This window comes from Symphodus melops (genome assembly GCF_947650265.1).
Source record: "Symphodus melops genome assembly, chromosome: 8".
NCBI lineage: Eukaryota > Metazoa > Chordata > Actinopteri > Labriformes > Labridae > Symphodus > Symphodus melops.
In genome coordinates, this window is record NC_136698.1 from 9,618,000 (window position 1) to 9,639,783 (window position 21,784).

A 21,784-nucleotide genomic window follows, 5' to 3' on the forward strand; every position below is an offset into this window, starting at 1 on the left:
ACATATCCCCAAGTGTCCTTAAGCCCCTCTTCAAGCTTGATAAATGCCACCCAGACAGGCTGATATTGGTGCAGCGGTAAACCTTCACCTGGTGGTATTTGCTCTCACATCTGTCCTCAAGTGAGGCTCTTCGGTTATCTGATATCCTCAAAGTAGCACAACTGCAAAGGAAAAGATTCTCCTGGTACAACACCCTGCTATTTTTGCCAATTGCTAGCTTAAGTTGACAGTCTGCAAATTAAGTTATTAAGTATATGGTATCAATAAAATACTGCCATGTTCTTATCCAAGACACATATGTAATGTATATGGAAAGAAATCGATTTATATGTAGCCTCCTTTATTGTTGAACATGCATTAAGTCATGAACAGACTTTTAGTCAGACAAAACGAAAAGTAGTGAAATTGTGAGAGAAAAAAAAATTTTCAGTCAGTGTTTGAGGGCTGTAAACTAAAGTGCTACCACAGTCACACTATTCTCAGTCTAGCTGGTTAAGAGTATATGGGCTATAAAGTTAAGTAGTCCCATGTTGACTGTGTCCACTATAGTAACTGTGTAGTTACAGGGTAAACAGGGTGTGAAATACAGAAGGCTCATTAGCACTTAGAAAGTGGGCAAAGGTAATTACATAAAGGAGTATTTTAAAGGTTTGCAGGCTCTTCTACAATTTTACCCACAGTTGTAGCTAACATTTGTTGTTGTTTTGGTTTTTTTCACATATTGCTGTCTGATGTTCATTGCTGTTTGATAAAAGAATCTGTAAAATTGTAGAATTGTATAAAATAATTGTATTTACCAAAATACCGGACATTGGCCTTTATACCGACCATAACTACAAAAATAGTACATCGTTTGTATATCAGAGGTTTAATCTCTAATCTGTAGGTTAATCTCAAGATTTCCCTATCCTCAATGTTCATTGCTGTGTAATTCAAGTGTATGTAAAGGTGCACAATATAGTCCAATCCGCATCTTGTCATTTAAAACAGCAATTTGTGAAAACATTCTACAAAGTCACGAGAGTATTGCCATTGATAGCCCACTTTAAAGGATGACGTTACTAATTGTCTGATCACAGAGCTGTGTTTCGGTCCATACTTTTCTAATAGTGGCGAGCCAACAGAGCGAGTGTGAGGGCAGGCGAGGAAGTGAATTAGGGCGGTGATTATGCAGTGATTCAGACAGCAGCTCATTAGGACCCAGCTAAGCAAGCAATCAACGAATCGATGTGACAGTGGACCCAAAAGCCACAGAAATTTGTAATAAATGGCAAAGCGATAAATTGGATTATCCACAGCCCCGTGGCCAAGCTCCTTCTGTTACAAATGACAAATCAATCCAATCATGCCACATTAAAAAAAAAAGCCAAAAGGACAAGAAAAAGTGAGCTTGCTTTGCGCCAGCTGTGGAGGTGATCTGTATGAGATGTGTCTTGTTGAGGTTGTGGTTTTCCAGAGGTCATTTCTGTATGATATTCAAGGCTCTAAAATATTCATGACAGACCATTAGCTGTTTATGGCCACCTTTTATAAAAAGAGATTTACCGACATCTGAGCTCCAGCCAGAATACTAAAGGCGTCAGAGGGGTACCACAGCACATGCCTGCTGATTCACAGAGGAGAGAGCTGCCTCGCACTGAGACAGTGATGATGCAAATGAGCCGCGAAGGAGCAATAATAAATAAATAAAAATGTCGAGACAGCAGGATCCCTTCTTACCTCAGGGTATTCCAAGTACAAGTGATGGATCTACTCCATTTACCTGTCAAAATCATGATCCCTAAATGTCACTATCATGAGCGCAGAGAAGTATCACAGGTCGAAGAAACACTGATGTGACATTGATGGACTACGATAAGTAGAGAGAGAGAGAGAGAGAGAGAGAGAGCGATGGATGGATGGATGGATGGATGGATGGATGGATGGATGGATGGATGGATAGATAGATAGATAGATAGATAGATAGATAGATGGATAGATAGAGAGAGAGAGAGAGAGAGAGAGAGAGAGAGAGAGAAAGAAAGAGAGAGAGAGAGAGAGAGCGAGAGAGAGATGAAACTATTTTTCCCATTCTGAGGAAATGATGCCTGTTCTCTCAAAAGGCTTTGCTGCCATCTGTAGGATATTCTGTGTTAAGTCAACAAACTTTGGCGCCATCTCCATAGAATTAAATGAAAGACTGTTTTGTCGTCGTCTGCAGAGGCTCTTTTCTCAGTCATTGCTGTGTAATCATGCAATGTGCTTATCATGCTCTTTAGTGCAAACATTAACTTCTCATTTATAAAACAAATGAATTATTTTCAACACAGCAATTCTGTTCACTAGATAGTTCAACTTTCATTACAAACAGTTATTTGTCTGTTGTGTGCTGCATTTTTCCTGTGTGAGCATCTGCCAACAGTAAATGTTGGCATTTTTAAACTGTGACTTCTGTGTTTATGCTGTCATGCTGTTATTTCCCATCATCTGTTTTATGTTCCCTCTATCCTCTCTGTTTTCTGTGTCCAGCCAGAGGTCCAGCACTGACTGATTGCTGCCATAAAAACAGGTTCCTGTCAGAGTGGGGGGGAGATGCAACTCTGTCTTATGTTCCTTTTTTCCTTTCTTGCTCTTTTCAGTAACTTGTCCTGTCCTTCTCTCACCCACCATCCTCTGTTCTTCCTCTTTCTTTCAGTGGTGAACACACACTCCTCTGCTCTAAACTTTGATAAATATGCAAGCAGCCTTCTTCTATTAAGGACATGCTGACTGACACATCCGGTCCTGGTTTGAAGAGAAATATGGCTTGATAAATCTTGCTGAACCAACAAGAGCTTCGGCACAGACATTCATGACTCTTGTATGCTGAATGAAGGTTTTGAGAGGGTGATCTCAGATTGTGCTTAATGCCTCATATCTTATCTTGTGAAAATAATCTATATAAACAGCTGTGTACATACATGACCCCTATAAACATACATACATCTTCTTTATTGAACCATTAGATCAGTGTTGTTGTTTTTTACAAGGAGGTGATTAATTACTAAATCTAAATTTGGTCAAAGACGACACACGTTCTCAAAATACATGAACAGAAGTTAACATGTCTTTTTATAGGTTTTATTCTGTGAATAAAGTTTTCCTCACGTTACGACTGCTAGCAGCACAAGTTAAAGTTGCAATAGACAGTTTGTGTCCTTCATCTCTCAATAATTTCCCCACTATGTATTTTCATGACCATGTGTTGCCTTTGTTAGATTGGACAGCTGAAGAGAGATGGGAAATAATGGGAGGAGAGAGTTGAGATCGAGAACCAAGGTCAGATTTGAATCCTCAGCCGCTGCAACGGATCTCGCCTCAGGAAATAGGGTGTATCTGTTTTTTATTCCTTTTTTTCCTGTCTTCTCCTCCAAAGTCTCCCATCTTTACACTGTTTTGTATCAAATCTTTGCTGACAATGAAAGTATAATAAATAGATCATGAGTGTAACTTTAATTCTTGACGCGACTTTTGCATGCAGACAAAAAGTGAGAGAAGACCTACTGCTTGTTATTGTGGCTTTTAATGGTTATTGGGGATATGTTGACTAGTGAAATCAAAGTTAAGTTCATGCATTATTAAAACAGCCTTTGGTTCCCTCTGGCTATTGCACAAATCTTTGAGTAGAATTTAATGGGTACCCCCAGCACTATATTTTAACATTAACTCATTTCTGGATTCAGTTTTAAATCTAGTCTTCTTTGCAACGTTTGTGTCACAATTTACCTTATATTATAATGGAATGAAATAAGCTTCAGAAAAACTCATAATACATCATTGCTGGAAAGATCTGCTTTCCAGACAAATATTAATGTAAAAATACAAGCTATGCACAAGGCAACATCTCCATGTGCTGTTAGCTTCTCACAGCATTCTCAGATAAGATATTTGGCCAGTATGTCGAGTTGGATTGTATTTTGACCATGTGGGAAGAAAGCCTCATCATTCTAAAGTTTTTCTTTTCCTTTTCCCTACAAGGATCAGGAATGTCTCTGTCGAGAATTACTGTTAGATAATAACCTGGTTTGGATTTAAACACAGTCACCATTCATGGCCTACAAACTCCAAAAGCAGTAAACTCTGTGATCAATAGTCAAGTCTTTTATCGCCACAAACCTGCTCCTCTCCAGTCACTTCTAAAAAACTCATTAAGACTTTGGTCTCAAATGTCAGCTAAAACACCCAGTTCATCACAAAATAGGGTTCAGTGCTGTGGGGATAATGGTGCTGTAATGGGAAACAGAGCAACAGAATAATGGCCGAGGATAAAACCCTACAGTGCTATCTGCTCTGTGATGCTGCAGAGTGGATGTTACAGTAATGATTAAGGATATGTGAAACCATCAGCGGTGCAACCATTAAGGCCTCCCTGTAAACATTCCCATTTGAGCACAATTAAATCACATCCGAGTAGAGTGAGGCAAGGAGAAATGCAGTTTTGACTGAAAAATTACTTTCACTGCGGGAAAGTCCTGAGACATGGCTTTACCTATTTGACCTCTAATCCCTGTATATACATGCACTCACATTTGCATAAATTCCCAGTCAGCCATCCCACAAAATATGCACCCTGTAAAAAAAAAAAAAAGGGCGTTCACTAACCATTGCCTCCACTGATGTTCACCACATAATGAATAGAGCTCTCCGATGGTGCTGTTACTGCTGACTTTATGGCTTTGGAGGGCAAAGGCAGACTACGTTTGATGTGTTGACACTATGAACTGAACCTACAAAATCAACTCATCCTCTGACCTTGGTCATGTGGTATTTTGATCAACTTAGTGGATATTACCATCGACATGTGATCAAGCAAGTGCATGACCTTCATCATGCTAAATGTCCCCCCCCCCCAAAAAAAAACCACACACACCATCTGTCTGGACTGAGGCAGAACGTGGCTCTATTGAGATTGGGCCTGGTTAACTCCTAAAACAGCTGGACATCTCTCACTCTAGTGTCCCACTTAATCCTCGACTGACTCTGTTACTGGGTTCAGATGAGGACATCTAAATAACTGCCTTCATGTTTGTGTTGCCCTTTAACACCGTGGGCTCATGTAAGTCCAACTGACCCAAAGATGTATTTCAATAAAAATGTAATTATTGGTGTGATCTCCAGTTTAGTTGCAGAGAAATCGAGCAATTGTATTTATGTGAGCACATCCATGAATCAATGCAAAATATTAACTGTAATATTTATTTGAAACAAAACGTTGATTTGGAAAACATTTTATTGATTTAAAAATTATTTCTTCCGCTACACAAATAGTCCATTGGAATCTATAGTTTCACCTGCATCCATAGTAACAGTTATCTCTGTAGCTTTCAGAAAATTAGCTAAACTATCTTTTTGACATGTTCCGTTATATTTTTGCTTCATGTGCCATCCTCACCTCTGTAGATTTATTTATCATTATTCTCTCCTGTTTTTTTTCTCACAGCAAACAGTCCAGCCTTAAATTAGCCGGATTATTTTCCACAGTTAGTCCTTAAGATTCTGTGCTTTGAACCGCATTATTATCAAAAGTGTGCTTGAAACAGTTTGTTCTGCTCAACAACTGTGATCTCTCCAGATTCAGTAAACTGTCATATATAACCTGCTATGTGTTAAGGCATATTTAACACACCTGTGTAATACGTATAACTCATTATGCTGTTTGTTTAGAGCTTTGCTATTCGTATGGCTAAGAATCAAGAGAGGGTGGATGAGATCTTTATGGCAACTATTCACAAACTTCTTTATCAAGCAGTCGGGATGTCCAACAGGCTATCATAGGCTACAGCTGGCAGCTGTTAGCTAGGAAGAGCTGATATAGTTGACGGCTTCACCTCACAGTATTGGGCTCAAGCACTGCTGCGGTTATTTTTGGTCACAGCTGAAGTATATTGAGAGGCTCTAGGGAGGCCTTATCTGGAAACTTCTATTTGATAAATTGTAGTTATTCATTGTAGTTTTTACTTTGGAATGCATCTATTATATGGCACAGAAGTATTTGGGCTTGTGCTGACCATTTTGAAGCTGGCTTTTGATTATTATTTGTAGTCAGTATTTTGTGCTATAAAAACATGCTTTACTGAACATAAATAGCATGTACTTTATGTATAAATCCCATGCTTCGTCTGATTTTTCTCGGATGACCCTTTTTTACAAACTAATTTTGAAGACACCGTCAAAAGGAGGCAAGGATTTTAAAGTTTTGCATGTTCAGCGAGTTCTACCAGTTAAAACAAATACCAAATTCGACTTTTTGAATAGAGACACATCACCTTGAACTCTGTACTATGACTGGTATGACTCATACCTTTCACCTAAAGAAATTGGCCTCCACACTATTTGTCCAAACATGCCTGCACATTTTCATTAATTCTTCAGTGTGCGTTCAGGAGGCTGAAAGAATGATCTGAGACTCACTCACCAACCTCCAGTACTGTATTGTCAAATGTATTGCTGCCTTGCTTCAAATTTTTATTAGTTGAACAAGAAAAATAGTTGGTCTGCTCTCCATGGAGACGTCTGCCACAGGTATGATCCTCTGGCTGGGTTCACTCAACGTTTCGTCTGTTGTTTTCTCTTATGCTCTGAGTCTTTGCTGCTTCACTTTTATAGCAAATTAGAGTAAACGCAAAATAACAGTCATGAAGCTAGTGCTTGTTGAGGGCTCTGTTTAAACTACAGATCACAACGATCTATAGAACAAAGTACTTTGTATGAGTTCATTTGTGCTGGTTTGGTTTGAATAAATGTTGTGTGTGTCTTCATTTTATTTCATTTTATTCAAAGGCAGACTCTGCATTTCTTTACATTCCCTGCAAATATTTATCTCTTGGCATTGTTTTCTGTTATAACAGCTGATAAACTTTTCTGGTTTGTAACTGCTGGTTACTAAAGTTAAACAAAGTTAAAATAACTTGTTCATCGAGGCAGAATGGCAACATTTAAAAAACAAAAAGTTTGAGAGTATTTTTGCCAACTGCTTGGCAATTAATTTAAAATGCATTTGGTTTTAACTGGCGAAATTAATATGTTATAGGACATATGTTGGAATACATAAAGGAGCATGTATTCAAGTGAATGTCTGTTTTCTGCAGCTTTATAATATTTCTAACTTCGCTAACTTGTTATGGACCGCTGCTACTCAAACAAAGATTGATTGATTGATCTAAATTGTGTGTACAGGTATCAAATTAGGCAGCACTTTCATAATGTAACATACATTAAAGTACATCAATGTCAGAGCTAGGTAACGATGGATTAAAATTGGCCATCCTCTTTAAATATCAGAGTAACTGTAATATCACACGTTTTAGGTTAACATCAGTTTTATTGGGCAGATAAAGTTTGCTTGCATGATTTCATTTTTTGTTGTTTTTGAAGTTGTTGAAAGGTCAGAAAGAGTTGTCTAATTGTTGAATTAGTTTTACTCTTTTTTAATCCATTCATCATTTAATCCATAATCAAAACTGCTTTGTATTGCTTTTTCATGGAACATTTATCATGCACGCATTCGTTAGATGCCTTTGCACTTGTCGGATCAGCTTAGTGCACCATTTCCTGAGCAAAACCACAAACAAACTTGCTCGTGTGAGTGATTTCTCAGTGCTCTTGAGAGTTCAGATGCTGTATATGTTACCTCAGTAACCTCAGTGAACTCTGAAGGCACCTCTGCAGCTACAACACACACACACACAAGTTTTTTTTCAAGAGTTGCAGACAAAGAGAGAATGGCTATAAATAAGACTTAAAATGTTGATCAGGGTCTTTTATGCTCTTACTAATAGACTACACGTCGCTCTGATACTAAAATTCCTGTTTCAGGACTTAGTCCGAAACCAACTTAGACCGAAACCTTTGAAAAAATGTAGTGTTCACACTTTTGATATCATACTTAATGACTTTTATTTTTAGGTTTTAGGTTTTACTTTATTGATTTGTATTGGAATTTTAAAATTCAGTCAGATTTTTTACATTTTGAATTTTTAATCAATTTTATAAAATCTTTTGAAATCATTTTTTGACTGAATCTCTTCACGGCGTCCTGTGAGCCTCTGTTGTGTAAGTATGGAGATCTAACCACACTATAGAGGGTTGCAGTTAAGGGATTGTAATTGGACCTAATTGTCCTAGGAAACAGGTGTTGGGCAGTAAAGAGGCGGTTAAATGAACCGCTCCTTCTTGACTGAGTGTTAGATAATTTTACCATTAGCTCCAGGGTTAGTAAATCGTAGACTAGCAGCCAAGGACATGAACTTTCGTTAGCGAAGGCAAAAATGATTTACGCATGGCCAGGACATGCAACGAAGTGATGAGGTGTTGTATACATTTTGGAAGCGTGTATTGTGTGGCTGTTAAATTAAAAATAACACCCGAACCAGAGGGTGGATATGTGCACATTGGTAAGTGCATTTATGTGTTAAACTAAAGTGTGTGATAAGTGACTAGTATAATGGATTCACAAGTGATGTAAGCACTTGTGTGGGAGTTAAAAATTTGTTTTACAAGATAAAAGATCGGTGGGGAAACTGTGCTTAACATTCATTGTGGTGAGGCCGGATTCTGCAAAAGGTTCAGGAAATCCATTTAAGGTGTTAGCCAGAGTGGACTGTAATATCAATTACTCACAGAGTGGGTCTGAACAGACTAAAAAGAGAATAGTAGAGTTATAAAGCCAACATGATGAGATCAGATCGGAGCTAGAGTCACAAAAGGACAAAGATGCTTCAAGGTCTCTGATTGGTCTGTGCTTCATTTTAGTTTGTTACCCCAGATGTGCCTTTATTAAGTTTTTAAAAAATGAAACGCCATGTTATTTGTTTGTTTAAAGAATAAAACAGAGAACATGACGTTATGCTAAGTTGATAAAAGATTGACCTTGAAACATAACTTCAATTTCCAAAGAAACTGTGAGAGTTTGTTATATAAGACCACTGACTTACCATTAGCAGAATTTAGCTGTTTTTTTCACTCCCTTGCACATCAGTTTCGTGCTATCGCTCTCTTGTTGGTTTTCTTGTTCTGGTTGAGGTTTTGGTCATTTAGCTTTGTGAGCTTCTTCCGTGCTGAAGACTGTGTTTCTTTTTGAAAAGGACTCAATAAAATGTAATTGTGGAATCGAGGATGGAAAGTATTACGTCTGGAGAAGGATTTATTTGAGTCACTGTTTCAGAAAAGAACTCCTGCTCAGTCAGTGAGTTACAGCTTTGTCTGGATGCTCTGTTCCAGGTTTGAATTCAGCGTTCCTGTGGTAAATGTTCATTTAAGTTCATTTTGTTGGACTTTTCCAACAAAATTCACACTTCATCTGTTGTTAATTGTTCTCATAGAATCATCTTTTAAGATTGAACCTATCCGTCATCCAAGAAAATGCCAATCATCTAAATATTTTTAAATGGGATTACACTGCAGTTTCTCCATAGTTATGCAATTCCTGCAAGTTTTCCCCATGTAACTGTTTGGAGCTTAGTTGAAAGTGTTGTCAGCCAAGAGCAACATCTGCACTGCATGTGTCTTTCTGAACAGGTCAGTCAGCGACGTAAAGTATAAAAGACAGATTTTCTATTAAACCTAAAACCGAAAGAAATAAAAACTACTGGTGATGAAACATCCAGCTGTTTCCATTTGTCCCAGAACAGTCGCATGTTAAATGTTCAGCGCTGTGGACAAAATACAACTTTGGCAAAGGATCAAAGCAACAATAGTTTTATTTCACAGTAAACATCTTGATACAGATTTCTTTCCCTGATTTGAAGATGTTAAAGCTGCTTGCCTGTGGTCAAACAAAAACACTTTTGTGCCTTTCAACTTTAATGTTGGCATTATCTGTTCAAACCTGTTCGTGTTTAGAGCAGAGGAATGTTGTTGTGGGTATTTAGCCACAGTAAATAATTAAGACCACTTTCTTGAGCTTTGGGGACATAATTCGCGTCCACTTTCACAACACAAACACTAACACATGCTCAAAGCTACCTCGAACCTAAAACCACACACAAGTCTTGCTCCTTTTTGTTCATCTGTCTGCCATTTATTGATTCTTTGTGACTTTTGCCTGTTCATTCTCCTGCCTTAAGTACTATGTGGTGTCTTCCCAGAGTCCCTCCCCTTTGTATTCCGGGGAGGGGTGAAGTAAGCAAAAAGAAGCCTGCATGTCTGGAGGGAACAAAATGAGTATCTGAGCTGCTGCAGAGGAGGCAGGGGGAAGGGAGTGGAGATGATAACGGGTCAGATGTTCTTTTAGGGCTTTAGTCTAATCAAATGGGACTTGGTATTTGTGGAACTTCACTCACCTCTTCCTGTAACTATTACTTGTCTTCTAGTTTTTCATCTCAAAAGTGCAGACGGAGGGTTTGGATGGAGTGGTGCAAAGTTTGAAACTGAGGCACAACTTGAGAGCACTTAAATGGTGGTAAGGAAGTGTTTTACTTTTACTTTCATGCATACATTGTATTGACTTAAACCTTTGAAAAAGTTCTTTTCTGACACTTCACATTTAAACAAAAAAAAATCTTTGCAGACCTTGATCTCTTCCTCTTCTCGCTGCCCATCCTGTGCATTTTGCTTTTGCCTGTTCTTCTGGGGTTTCAGAGGGGGGGAATGGCATTTTTTTCCCCCCCCAAAAAAGGGAATGGGCAGGAATGCCTCGGGGGTTGCGTTTGGCCCTCTTCTTGTTGGGGGTGGTGGTCTTCTCCTTGTGTGTGCACACTCTGATGAGGTTTTCTGATTCTGTGTTGGATGTTGCACAGGTGCAGTGGGGACTTTTTTTTGTCGAGTTAGGGTAAAGGCGAGCATGCATTTCGCGATTTTTTTGATCGTTTTGAAAATCTCAGACTCAAACTGCACACGCAGATCGCATGTGAGGAGAAGCCTGTGCTGTCCTGCTCAGCTGCGACCTGATTGCTCGGACTGTACGATAGAGATAAACACATCGGGTGCCCAAATCTGGAAGAGGACTGGAGAGATGCTCATGAAGGAGAAACATGCTGCCATTTGTACCATCAATGTGCTGAAATGTAAGGAAAGGCATAAGTGTGCCTGCCACATCTCAACAACAGTGCTTCATTTGTAAACCTTGAGGTCCCGGAGCACAAACAGAATGCTGAAACGGCTCAGCAGGAAGGACACACAGGCCTCAGTGTGCACTTATTTTCCTGTCTATAAACAGTGGCTACAGGCAGCGGTGTATATCACACTATTCTGTAAACTGATTTACATTAGAAATGGTGATCAATTCAAGTTCCTGTTTCATATCACTCCTCCTCTGTGCATAAAGTTTCGAGTCTCTCCACCTCTGAGCGTAATGGCTCATTCACTCTTATCTGTATGAGGTCACTCCCTTTTAGAGGCTTTTCTGCAGTTAGTGAAATAATGATCAACTAAAATGCCAAAACTAGGATAACTAGTTTAGTTTAGTTTAGTTTATTACCGTAGTTCATTTGAGCAGCAGACAAAGTAACAGAGAACAGATTTACTCACAGGGAATAAAAGAAACAGGGAGAAAATGCTCTCAAAAGGAGTAGGGTGAAGTCCCCAGAACTTATGTGACCCCTACCCCTGACTTATCAAACATGAAAGAACAGTTTGTGACAATTAACTTGTGATCATTTAAATTATAAAGAAGAGAGGAATACAACATTTTTTACCATCAATTAATCCTTTGATAGGTTCTTAATAACACCTATTTTATCATTTATGATCGTTCAAGTTTTAGAAAATGAAAACAGAAATACATTTACCAAGTATTTTCTTAGACCTTTGATAGGTCGATAATACCACCTATTTTATCGTTTTTGAACGTACAAATTGTTAAAGTAGAAGAGAGATACCAAACTTTTACCACAGATTCTAGCAGCATCTAGACTCATGTTTTACTCGTTTTGTTCATATTTGAGAAATATAAACTCTTTGTAGACCTTTTTAAAGTGTGCCAGGTTTTTGCAAAGTCTGATGTTTTCATCTAGATTATTCCACAGTTCTACACCACGTCTCGTGGCACACATGCTTTTCAAGGTCGTTCTAGAGAACTGTTTATCAAAACTCTTTTGACCTCTCAGGTTGTACTTGACTTCTCGTTTGAAGAACATATTTTGTATACTTTCAGGCAGCGACTTTTGTGACGTTTTAAACATCATTTGAGCCATCTTGTATTCAATTAGGTCCGCAAATTTCATCGTTTTGGATTTGAGGAATAATGGATTTGTGTATTCACGGTATCCAGCTACATGGATTGTTCTTATTGCCTTCTTTTGAATTTTGAACAGTGGGTCAAGATTACTTTTATATGCATTTCCCCAGATCTCTACACAACATGTTAAGTGTGGAAGAATAAGTGAACAGTATATAGTATATAAAGCTTTGTTGTCAATGATATATTTTGATTTATTCATTAGAGCTGAAATCTTTGCAACCTTGTTTTTAATCTTTGTAATGTGGGGTTTCCAGCTGATTTTGTGATCGAGTGTTACACCAAGAAATGTATGCTCATAGACTCTTTCAATTGCTAATTTTGACTGGTATTTGTGCATTTACTAGTCGATTTCCGAAGAACATTGCCTTGGTTTTTGTAGTGTTTAGAGACAATTTGTTTTGGCAGAACCAATCTTTTAGTTAATCCATTTCTTTTGTAAACTCGATCACCATTTGCTGTAAGTCTGATCCTGAAAGTACGATTGTTGTATCGTCGACAAAACGATACAACAATCATAGTTGCTGTTGTGTTTGACAGGATGATCAAACATCTGTGGTTTCTTTGAATATTATTAATCATGCACCCCTACATCACCTGACCTCTCGCTCTGTATGTTTTTTTTATAGATATAAAAATGCATACAAGCAGAAACACAAGAGATTAGCAATTACTTAAAAACAAAAAAAGAATATCAGAAAAGATATTGTATTGCGCCAAATGTAATGACAGATTTATATAGTGACAAAAGGGCTGGATCCAAACAGGTGCCAGTCCCAATCCAGTATGGTACCAGATCTTGTTCCGGCGGTATCCGGCACAAATTCAGCACTGCTTCACAAGTCTGGCCTCCAAGTCCTCAGTCCAAACCATCCATACTTCTTTCACACAGACGCCATACGGGGAAAACTTCAACTCTGCGATAGGCTACCTTTACAAGGAGCGTCCAAAATATCAAAGTCAAACAGGTTTGATTTTCAGGCGACCAGCCAGCCGATTGTCAGTCTGGAGCTGGTCACGAGGGGTACATCGGTGCTCATCGCCCCTTTTATACTACACGACTCATCATTAAGCTGAAATTCAGCCTGACTCCAAAAATTCTTGCCCGATTCAAAAATCGGTGAAAATAAGAAAGCAGTCGTAGTGTATGCCCGCCTTGTTTGCACCAGGGATATACTTACCCTTCTTGTTCCCTTTCATCTCTTATGAATTTGTCTTGTGTGAGAGCTCCATGTGATTATATTCCATGCAAATCCCTTGGAGAGGCCCATTTTGAATATGACATATTGATTTTTAGATGCAAACGACCACGTTTGGCTAATGGAACACTCAACAGGTTTATGGTCACAAAAGGCTGGCGCCAAGAACCGTTTGTCTAATTCACAGCAGCCTCCAGAGGTTGATGGGACCTGATGAAAGTGTAATTAGCTTTTAATGGAAGATCCAGTGGTTTCTTTTAATTCTTGTATTTTGGGTTTCTATCTTTTGTAAACATGTAGTAAATAGACAGATGATAGGAATACTGTGCGGTATCATGGAAAGGATTTTTTTTTTTTCAAAAGTAACTTTACTGTTGCGTCGTGGGGCCCTCAGATGTTTTTGCGTGCTTCGTTAAACGTGAAAATAAGCCATGTAGCAATGCACAATTGCATTTTCATGCATGACTGTGCATTAAGCCAGATGTTTATCTTCTTCTCCTGATTGCTCTTTAAGTTTATCACAAAGAGAGAAATATTACAGGGACATATAAGGGCAGTAATTAATGCAAGAACTTGATGCAAAGGACAGACTTGAAAAATTATCCGAGTTCTGCATCAGCTTACTTGTTACTCTCACCCTGTACAGTCCAATATGCAAGCCTCACCACAGACTACAGGAAAATACCTGAACATGTACAAGACATTTCCATCTGCAGGACTGTCCTATATTCAATATATGTATATTTTATCTTATCTGTAATAAAACATTATCACTCACTGCCTTTAAATGCAAAGCTCTCTTGTATTGGTTTTATTTGGATTTAATTTTATTTATGACAGTTTGTTATTGAACATTACCCCTACCTTATAATGACTCTCTTCACAAATAAAATGTGAGATATGAGTAGTTTTCGATACACTGGTTCATTCTATGTAATCTTAGATCATTTGCTAAGATTTTTTAATAGAGGGCAAAGGCAGAGTCAGCCAATCAGGTGCAATTATTTTACATAACATACATTTAAATAAGTTACATTTTGAAATCCAAATATATAACAAACATCATGATTATTTATTTCTTATACATTATATACAATATTTGATGCCACTTCACGTTCCAGCTGACCCCCACTTGACGTGGACAAACAGCTTGACTGTGACGTGCAGTGTATTGAGGACAGACCACTAGGGACAACTTCGGCTGATTGTGACATGTGTCTATTTCCTGTTAGTGTCTCTGCCAGTACTTTTCACATAACTGCACTTCCTGACAGGATACTGTATGTCAGATGTTCTCTCCTCTATTCCTATCTCTGTGTCACTCTCTCCATCTCTGTCCCATGCTGTCACTCTATGTGTGCGTATGTGGGTGTGCGTGCATGTGTGTGTATCAGTTGAGTTAGATTTAGGAATAGATGTTTAGGGTTGGGTTAAAATTAGGATTAGTTTAAGGGGTTTGGGTGAGGTTAAGGATTTATAGTGTAGTGTGACAAAACAAAACTCTTCCACTGGCCAGTTTTTCCCTTGCACTTTCCTTTTCAATATTCTGTTTATAGTGTATCTTTCAATGCTTTATAATATTGTATGTGTTCTCTACATCGTGCCAAGCCACAATTCAAATCATAAAGAACGGTCTCTAAATATAACTTTCTCTTTTTGCTTTTAAGGATGAAGAAGGAAATGACCCCGTTCACCTTGGCAGTGTATTACCATCTCTGATTAATGTGGAATACATAAGCCCTCAACAGCTGACCATCATGAATGCCTCAGCTCCGCCACTCACCAACAACACCCCACTCTGCTACTCCATCAACAGTCCCCCATTCAAGTTCAAACCCACCATCGCTTCAGCCTACTTCTCATCTGTGTTTGGCAGTTTGGGTTTAATCTCCAATCTAATCGCCTTTGTAGTTCTCCTCAAGTCTTACCGGCAGACTCAAAGCCGCTCAAGATCCTCCTTTCTGATCTTCCTGGGTGGCCTAGTGGTCACTGACTTCATGGGTCTTCTGGTCACCAGCTCCATTGTGATCTCCTTCCATGTTACACACTTTAATTGGCGGAAGTTAGATCCAGACTGCCACTTCTGCAACTTCATGGGCATGTCCATGATCTTCTATGGACTGTGCCCACTCCTGCTTAGTGCAGCCATGGCCTTGGAGCGATTTATTGGTATCAACCATCCATTTTCACGCTCCACAGGCAAGCCAAAGAGCCGCACAGTCTCCATGGTGCTGATGGTGTGGTTGATTGCCGGTTGCATAGCTTTTCTGCCTGTAATAAACGTCGGGAGCTACCACATGCAGATGCCGGGTTCTTGGTGTTTCTTCAACATCAGCTCAAAGGGAAATGACCTCGTCTTCTCCCTGCTCTTCTCTCTAGTCGGGTTGATGTGCATCGCAGTGTCATTTTTGTTGAACACTAGAAGCGTCGTCACCCTGATCAAGGTGTGTTGTGGACAAGACCGATCCCAGCGCCGCCGAGACCACGAAGTAGAGATGATGGTTCAGCTCATCCTCATCATGGTCATTGCTTCTATCTGCTGGTGTCCTCTCTTGGTGAGTTTTTCAATTCCTGTTTAGTAAGTCCTGTTCAAATGTTTGCCAGTCATTCAATGAAAAACAAATCCCTGTGTAAGCACTACGTACACTGTCCTGAAATCTCTGGTTCCTGATATTGCATTTGCAAACTTAACCAAACCATTTAATTCCCTGAGCAAAGCAATTTGTCTTTTGTCTTGCTGTTTCTTAACAGTTCTGACCTCCTCTCTTTGAACCATAATAGGCTATCACAAGGTCCTAAGCGCCTTACTTTAGCTTTCCTGCTTCATTTCTCCTTCGACATGCAGCTTCCCCACTGCAGATCGGAGGGCCCCTTATAGCATTAGTTGAGATTACACATGTCTGCTTTACAGCATGTTTAAAACGTATTCCTTTAAAGGAAATCTCTGACTTGATATGGAGTCAGTTGTACTTTTTTTTCTTCAGCTTCACTGTCTGTTTGTTTTAAGATAATCCTTTTTTATGAATTTTCAACATATATCACAAGATAACATAGTTTTAGCAGTTTTCATCAGGATCATGAGCTGTCAACAATCTTGCAATATTTACATAGATAGGTTTAATTTTCATCCACCACTGGTTCATAGCCTTGTGACTCTTTTAAGGATGCTGTTCCATTCTGAAATGTTCCCTTCCCTACTAACTTTTAAATGTTGACTACTTTGTAACATCTTACTAAAGTAGGATGTCATAGAAGTAGCAACACAGAGACAACCAAGGTTGTTCTTTAAAATCATGAAAAGTGGACCGAAGTGAAGCAAAATTAAGAATTCACTCCAACCTACTCAATTTATGGCCCCCTTTTAAGTATCCATCCCTCTGTCCTTTAATCAAAAACTTCATTAATGTAGAGCCATGCCTTTTGAGAAGTTCACCAAAAAAAAAGGTCAATAGCTCATGATGTTTCTTCATAACTAAGGATTGAACTCTGAATCGAAATCCACTTTGTGTTAGCACCTTGGAGTTTTCAGATATTTTTGTTCTGGATGAAACAACAGCCAATGTTTGGTTTCATGCAAGCATGTGTTGCCATCTATCATCTTTCTTTCAGCTGCAGTCAGCTTTAATACTTCGACCATGTCAGTGCTTCAAGCTAAACTGTGCTCATCCGGGTAATGAATAAAAGGGTAGTGGCTCTCTGCAGTCCATATTCCTCTGTTGTCCTCTCTAACATCAGTTGTGTAACCCCCTGCGCAGATGTATGTTCTGGTGAGCGTGGTGATGGCTGATCCTGTCAGAGAGGAATTTGTTTTGTTCTATTTACGAATGGCCACCTGCAATCAGATATTTGACCCCTGGATATACATCATGTTTCAAGTGTCACGTCTAAGGCGAGTAAAAAGTAAATCAAAAGGACTATTAAAGTTTGTTACAATCACAGCCTCAACAGTGACTGCTAAGTTTTTGCTGCGAATGGCTTGCTACCCCAGCCTGTCCTAAACATCTGCCAATAAAACTCCTGGAAAGGATCAATTGCACATCACAGTTTACACCAAGACGTACAGCTTCCAAACCATTGTCCATAAGAAAACGGTATCTCTAGGAAAATGTGCATTGAGTCCCATCTTGGTTTGGCTGTTGTTATGTGTACTTCATTCCATTCCTTGGCTGGTTATAAACATTTGACTAACTACTTTCAGCCTTGCCATATTTGTGATTTTGCCTTGTGATGGCTTTCATTCCTTTGAACTAATACGGTTGCTTTCTCAGCACAACCCTGATAATCTGCAGATAGCGAATTAGTTGGTTACTCCATTACTACATTTCTTTGAAGCAGAGCTGCAAGAAATCCTTACAGATAAGAGGTAAACAGTGAGAAAATCGTTCAGACTTTGTATTTATGATACTTCAGGCAGATACAGCCAAAGTAACTCATCCACAGTCAAGCTTAATCAGAACTGAAAAATAGCCTTTTTCCACTTGAGTATGAATGTTGCCTAATGTGTATAGGTGGAAATTAGCCACAGAGTGAACTTCTATCCAGGATACTTGTGATTCTTTTGTTGCCGTAGTGTCTCTGGAGTAACTCTGCTTCAAAGTTTTTGACAATAAAATAGCTGTTTGCACTCATCTCAACACATGCATGCAACAGTTTTCTAACACTATTACGGAAATTTGTGGAAATGTTTTTTGTTGCTCTATATGTTAATATGTGAAACATTGTTGCATGCTGATCACAGGATGAATTTGGAACAATAACAACCAGAAGTTAATGTATCAATCCAAATGGAGTTTGCTAGCATCTGTTGCTCCCACAAGAGACTGTTAAGGCTTTGCCTTACATACATTTCCACAGCTTCACAAAAGTAGATGGGATAATTTGGTTTGAACACCTTATGCCTTTGAGGGCCATGGGAAACATTTGCCAAGTTCTTCCTTCAGTTCGTGAAACAAATGTGTGCTTTTTCATCTACAATATTAACCAAAATGTATCTTTTCTTTCTTATTCTTTATATTCCATCTCCTCTTCCCTTTTTAAACCTACATTTTCTGACTATTTTTTTTTTCTTGATCTCAACTGATTGGCTTCTTTATAAACCTCACGTGTGTTATTCAACCCCTCCCCTACTTCTTCCCTCCTTCATTTCTTCTTTCCTTTTGCGCTCTTTCTCCATCCTCGTCTCCCCACTGCCATTCCTTCCCCACCAGGCCTTTATTGCACAAACTGTGTTGTCCGGAGGTCCTCTTCGGGTCAGACACCTACTGCTGTGGATACGCTTCGCCACCTGGAACCAGATCCTGGATCCCTGGGTTTACATCCTGTTTCGTAGGGCGGTTCTGAAGAAAATCTACCCCAGTCACAACTGGTCTCAGGCCTCCATCATGACACGGTACCCATCTCTAAGCAGCACCATCCGCAGGTTCACGCGCTCTTCACTTGGGAGCAACCTGGGCTCAGATGAAATGAAAGAGACAGAAATATCTAATGTAACAACCCCTGATAGTTTTAAAACATCACCTCCTTCAACCTGATTGGCTGGTTTGAGTTGCATTTGCAGAAGATGGAAGGACTTTGTGTTTCTTATAGTATGCGTTGGAACATATTTTTTTCACAACATCTGTGACCAAGATAAGAAGCAGTATTGCATTGATCATTTTGGATTGTACGATATGTGTTCTCACATATCTTGGGTTTTGATATCAGTATTAGCAAAGACACTTAAATATATTGTCTCTGTAGCCTGTTTAAAAAGTGCTATTGTCTGTCAAGAAACAGGTTTAAAGCTATCTAAATGAATTTTTTTTCAGATGTATCACTTATTGTTAATATTGTCGTATTTGATATTTTTTCTTTTCTTGTATTTTACCAGAGTGAACAGGCTCTCTAGTCATATAGGTTTGTTAGAGCCCAAAATGTAACAACGATCCGAAATGTTATAAAAAAAAATGTTAGCCCAAAATGTAGCTTTTTGCCCAAAATGTAGCAAGTTGACACATTATTAGGGGAAAAATATTCTTTCTGCCTGTATTGTAATAACTGATCCAAAATGTAAAAACTTGTTACATTTTAGGCAAAAAGTTACTACGTTTTGGGTTCAGCATTTTGTTACATTATCGACCAGTTGTTACATTTTGGTATTGTAACATAGATAGATAGATAGATAGATAGATAGATAGATAGATAGATAGATAGATAGATAGATAGATAGATAGATAGATAGATAGATAGATAGATAGATAGATAGATAGATAGATAGATAGATAGATAGATAGATAGATAGATAGATAGATAGATAGATAGATAGATCAATATTGTCTGAAATGCTATATAAACACAACAGCCACAGTATCTTTGGGTATGTTTTATCCTTTCATGACAGGTCTGTTGTGGTGTTAATATAAGAAGTTTTAACGTTAATGCTACACTATGCTTGACATTAGTAAATCTGTGTAACTTATTACTCATTCAAACTGTCTTTTACTTAATAGATATCTGCCCCTGTGCAAAGTCCAACAATGAGGATTAAGGTTTGGTTTGACTGACCAGGTTTGGAGATATAAATAACTTTCTATCATTTTGTTTTAGCACCTTAAATTTTAAGAAAGATGATGAGAGAAAATATGTGTACCTGGAGCGCAGAAGGATCAATGTAAGGTGGTCTTGTGTGTCGTCTAATTTCATTGAATTTGAAGGTTTAAACCTGGACAAACTGTTCTTATCTAATTGTGTGTATGTGTATACCTACCTCATTTTGAGATTTGCTATAATATTACCTGTTCTTATATTTCCTACATCCAGAACTGCATTTCGAGATTGGATATTCAAATGGAAAAAAGGTTGTTTTGGCCCAAATTTGAAGAAGGATTCAACCGGATAAATATTATTGCCGTTCTCCTGCTTACCTTTGCTCTGGGCCTCTGTCCAGTGTTTGAAATTTTTCTTTTATAGCTGTACAGAACAGATTTGCCTCTCAGAGATGTTTAACTAACACAAGTCAAGAAAATGACAACACATGAGGTTGTGGTGTTGTGCTTCATTATCAAACATTTGACATTTAATTGAACCCATAGATTGCTACTAAAAGTGACCTTTGTAGTTCTCCATTCCTCCATACAAAGAAATGTAGCCCCGTTGGACGGGCGGAGAACTTACTGAGTGCCTGCGATGCACACATGATAACTTCTCTCCATGCTGCATGAATAAACTGTTGGCTTAGCAACTCATCAGTTTCTTGTCTTCCTCATTGGACTCCTGTTGAACTCAGTCTTCACCACCTTTCAACCTACCACAAGGTGTTTTATGAGAACATGAACAGAGAGCTGGAGATGGTTTAGGTGTTGTAAAATGTAACTTCAGTCTGTTCAGTTGGGCAGTTTATTGTTAAATTGAAGCAACATTCTTTAAAAAAAAAAAAAAGATCTTGGCTGACATATTTTTGCTTAAACTTCATCTTCTATATGAAAAATTGAAGTGTACATGTCAAATATACTTGCTTGAAATGTTATGGATTGAGTATGTGAATAAAATTGAATAGAGAAAGGAAGTTGCTTGACAGTTACTATTTCTCTTTAGTTTTTTGTTTTTTTTACTTACAACTTGAACGTGTGATACATTAAGTTCCATATTTTCAGGTTTTAATCACCTTTATACAAAGTGTTCAAACTATAACATCCCTTTGTGAGAGGTTGAGTCTAATTACATTACCAATGTTGGCAGGTCAGTGTGTACTTGATTAGATGTAAAGTCACTTTTATTTTTGAAACAGGAAACAGAACGGTCAAACTCAAACATGTCATTTGATGCTTCCTTTTTTTTCTCAAAACATTAAAAACTCTCCAATGTAGCAAAATAAATAAAGAGCATCACATTGAACCTTAGAAGAGCTTCAACTAACTCTGCATGGACCACAAAGGAAATAAAACTGGCGTCACAAAGCAGCAGCTGGAGAATGTCCCTCAAGGTTTCTCCTCAGATTATTACTTTTTCAGATTTTTATTAATGAATTGAAACACAATTTCAGTTAATGATAGGATGTTTTTAAATCACAGATTTTTTTTTAAAAATGTTTCATTTCTCTGAATCATTTTCTTTCACAAATTCTCTGAAGATATTGCGACAAATGCAAGCACACATTAGCCTATAGTACTTGGAAACCATGTGAAGATCTTCAGCTTCTAAAGGTAATTGGTCAAATGGATAAGTGCGAAGAAACAATCTGACCTTGAGATGACCCAGAAATGTCTCCTTGATCCCTTCCTGTTTTTTCCCTAGTAGGATTTCATCACAGGATAAAAGTCCACTGAAGCTTATATAACTTCCTTGATTTATAGATGGCTGGCTGATTATTTAGCAATTGGTGTTCCAGGCACAATGTTCACATGTCCTTCACTTA

The 21,784-nt window shown here is 38.3% G+C and overlaps 2 protein-coding genes across 3 annotated transcripts in view; both read left to right on the plus strand.

Moving 5' to 3' along the window:
- Positions 1–21,784, plus strand: part of LOC306827678 (GRAM domain-containing protein 2B) — a 172,308-nt gene that overhangs the window by 119,881 nt on the left and 30,643 nt on the right. The window lies entirely within an intron of this gene.
- On the plus strand, positions 10,161–20,935 carry tbxa2r (thromboxane A2 receptor). Its single transcript, XM_079349626.1, has 4 exons — positions 10,161–10,232; positions 10,329–10,417; positions 15,060–15,947; positions 18,600–20,935. Exons 2-4 carry the CDS (start codon positions 10,412–10,414, stop codon positions 18,921–18,923), a joined length of 1,218 nt encoding a protein of 405 aa, XP_079205752.1. The 5' UTR covers positions 10,161–10,232; positions 10,329–10,411; the 3' UTR covers positions 18,924–20,935.

Excerpts from the sequence above, each read along its gene's own strand:
- tbxa2r (XM_079349626.1), top strand. Across the intron at positions 15,948-18,599 it reads TCTGCTGGTGTCCTCTCTTG|GCCTTTATTGCACAAACTGT; the intron begins GTGAGTTTTTCA and ends CTTCCCCACCAG.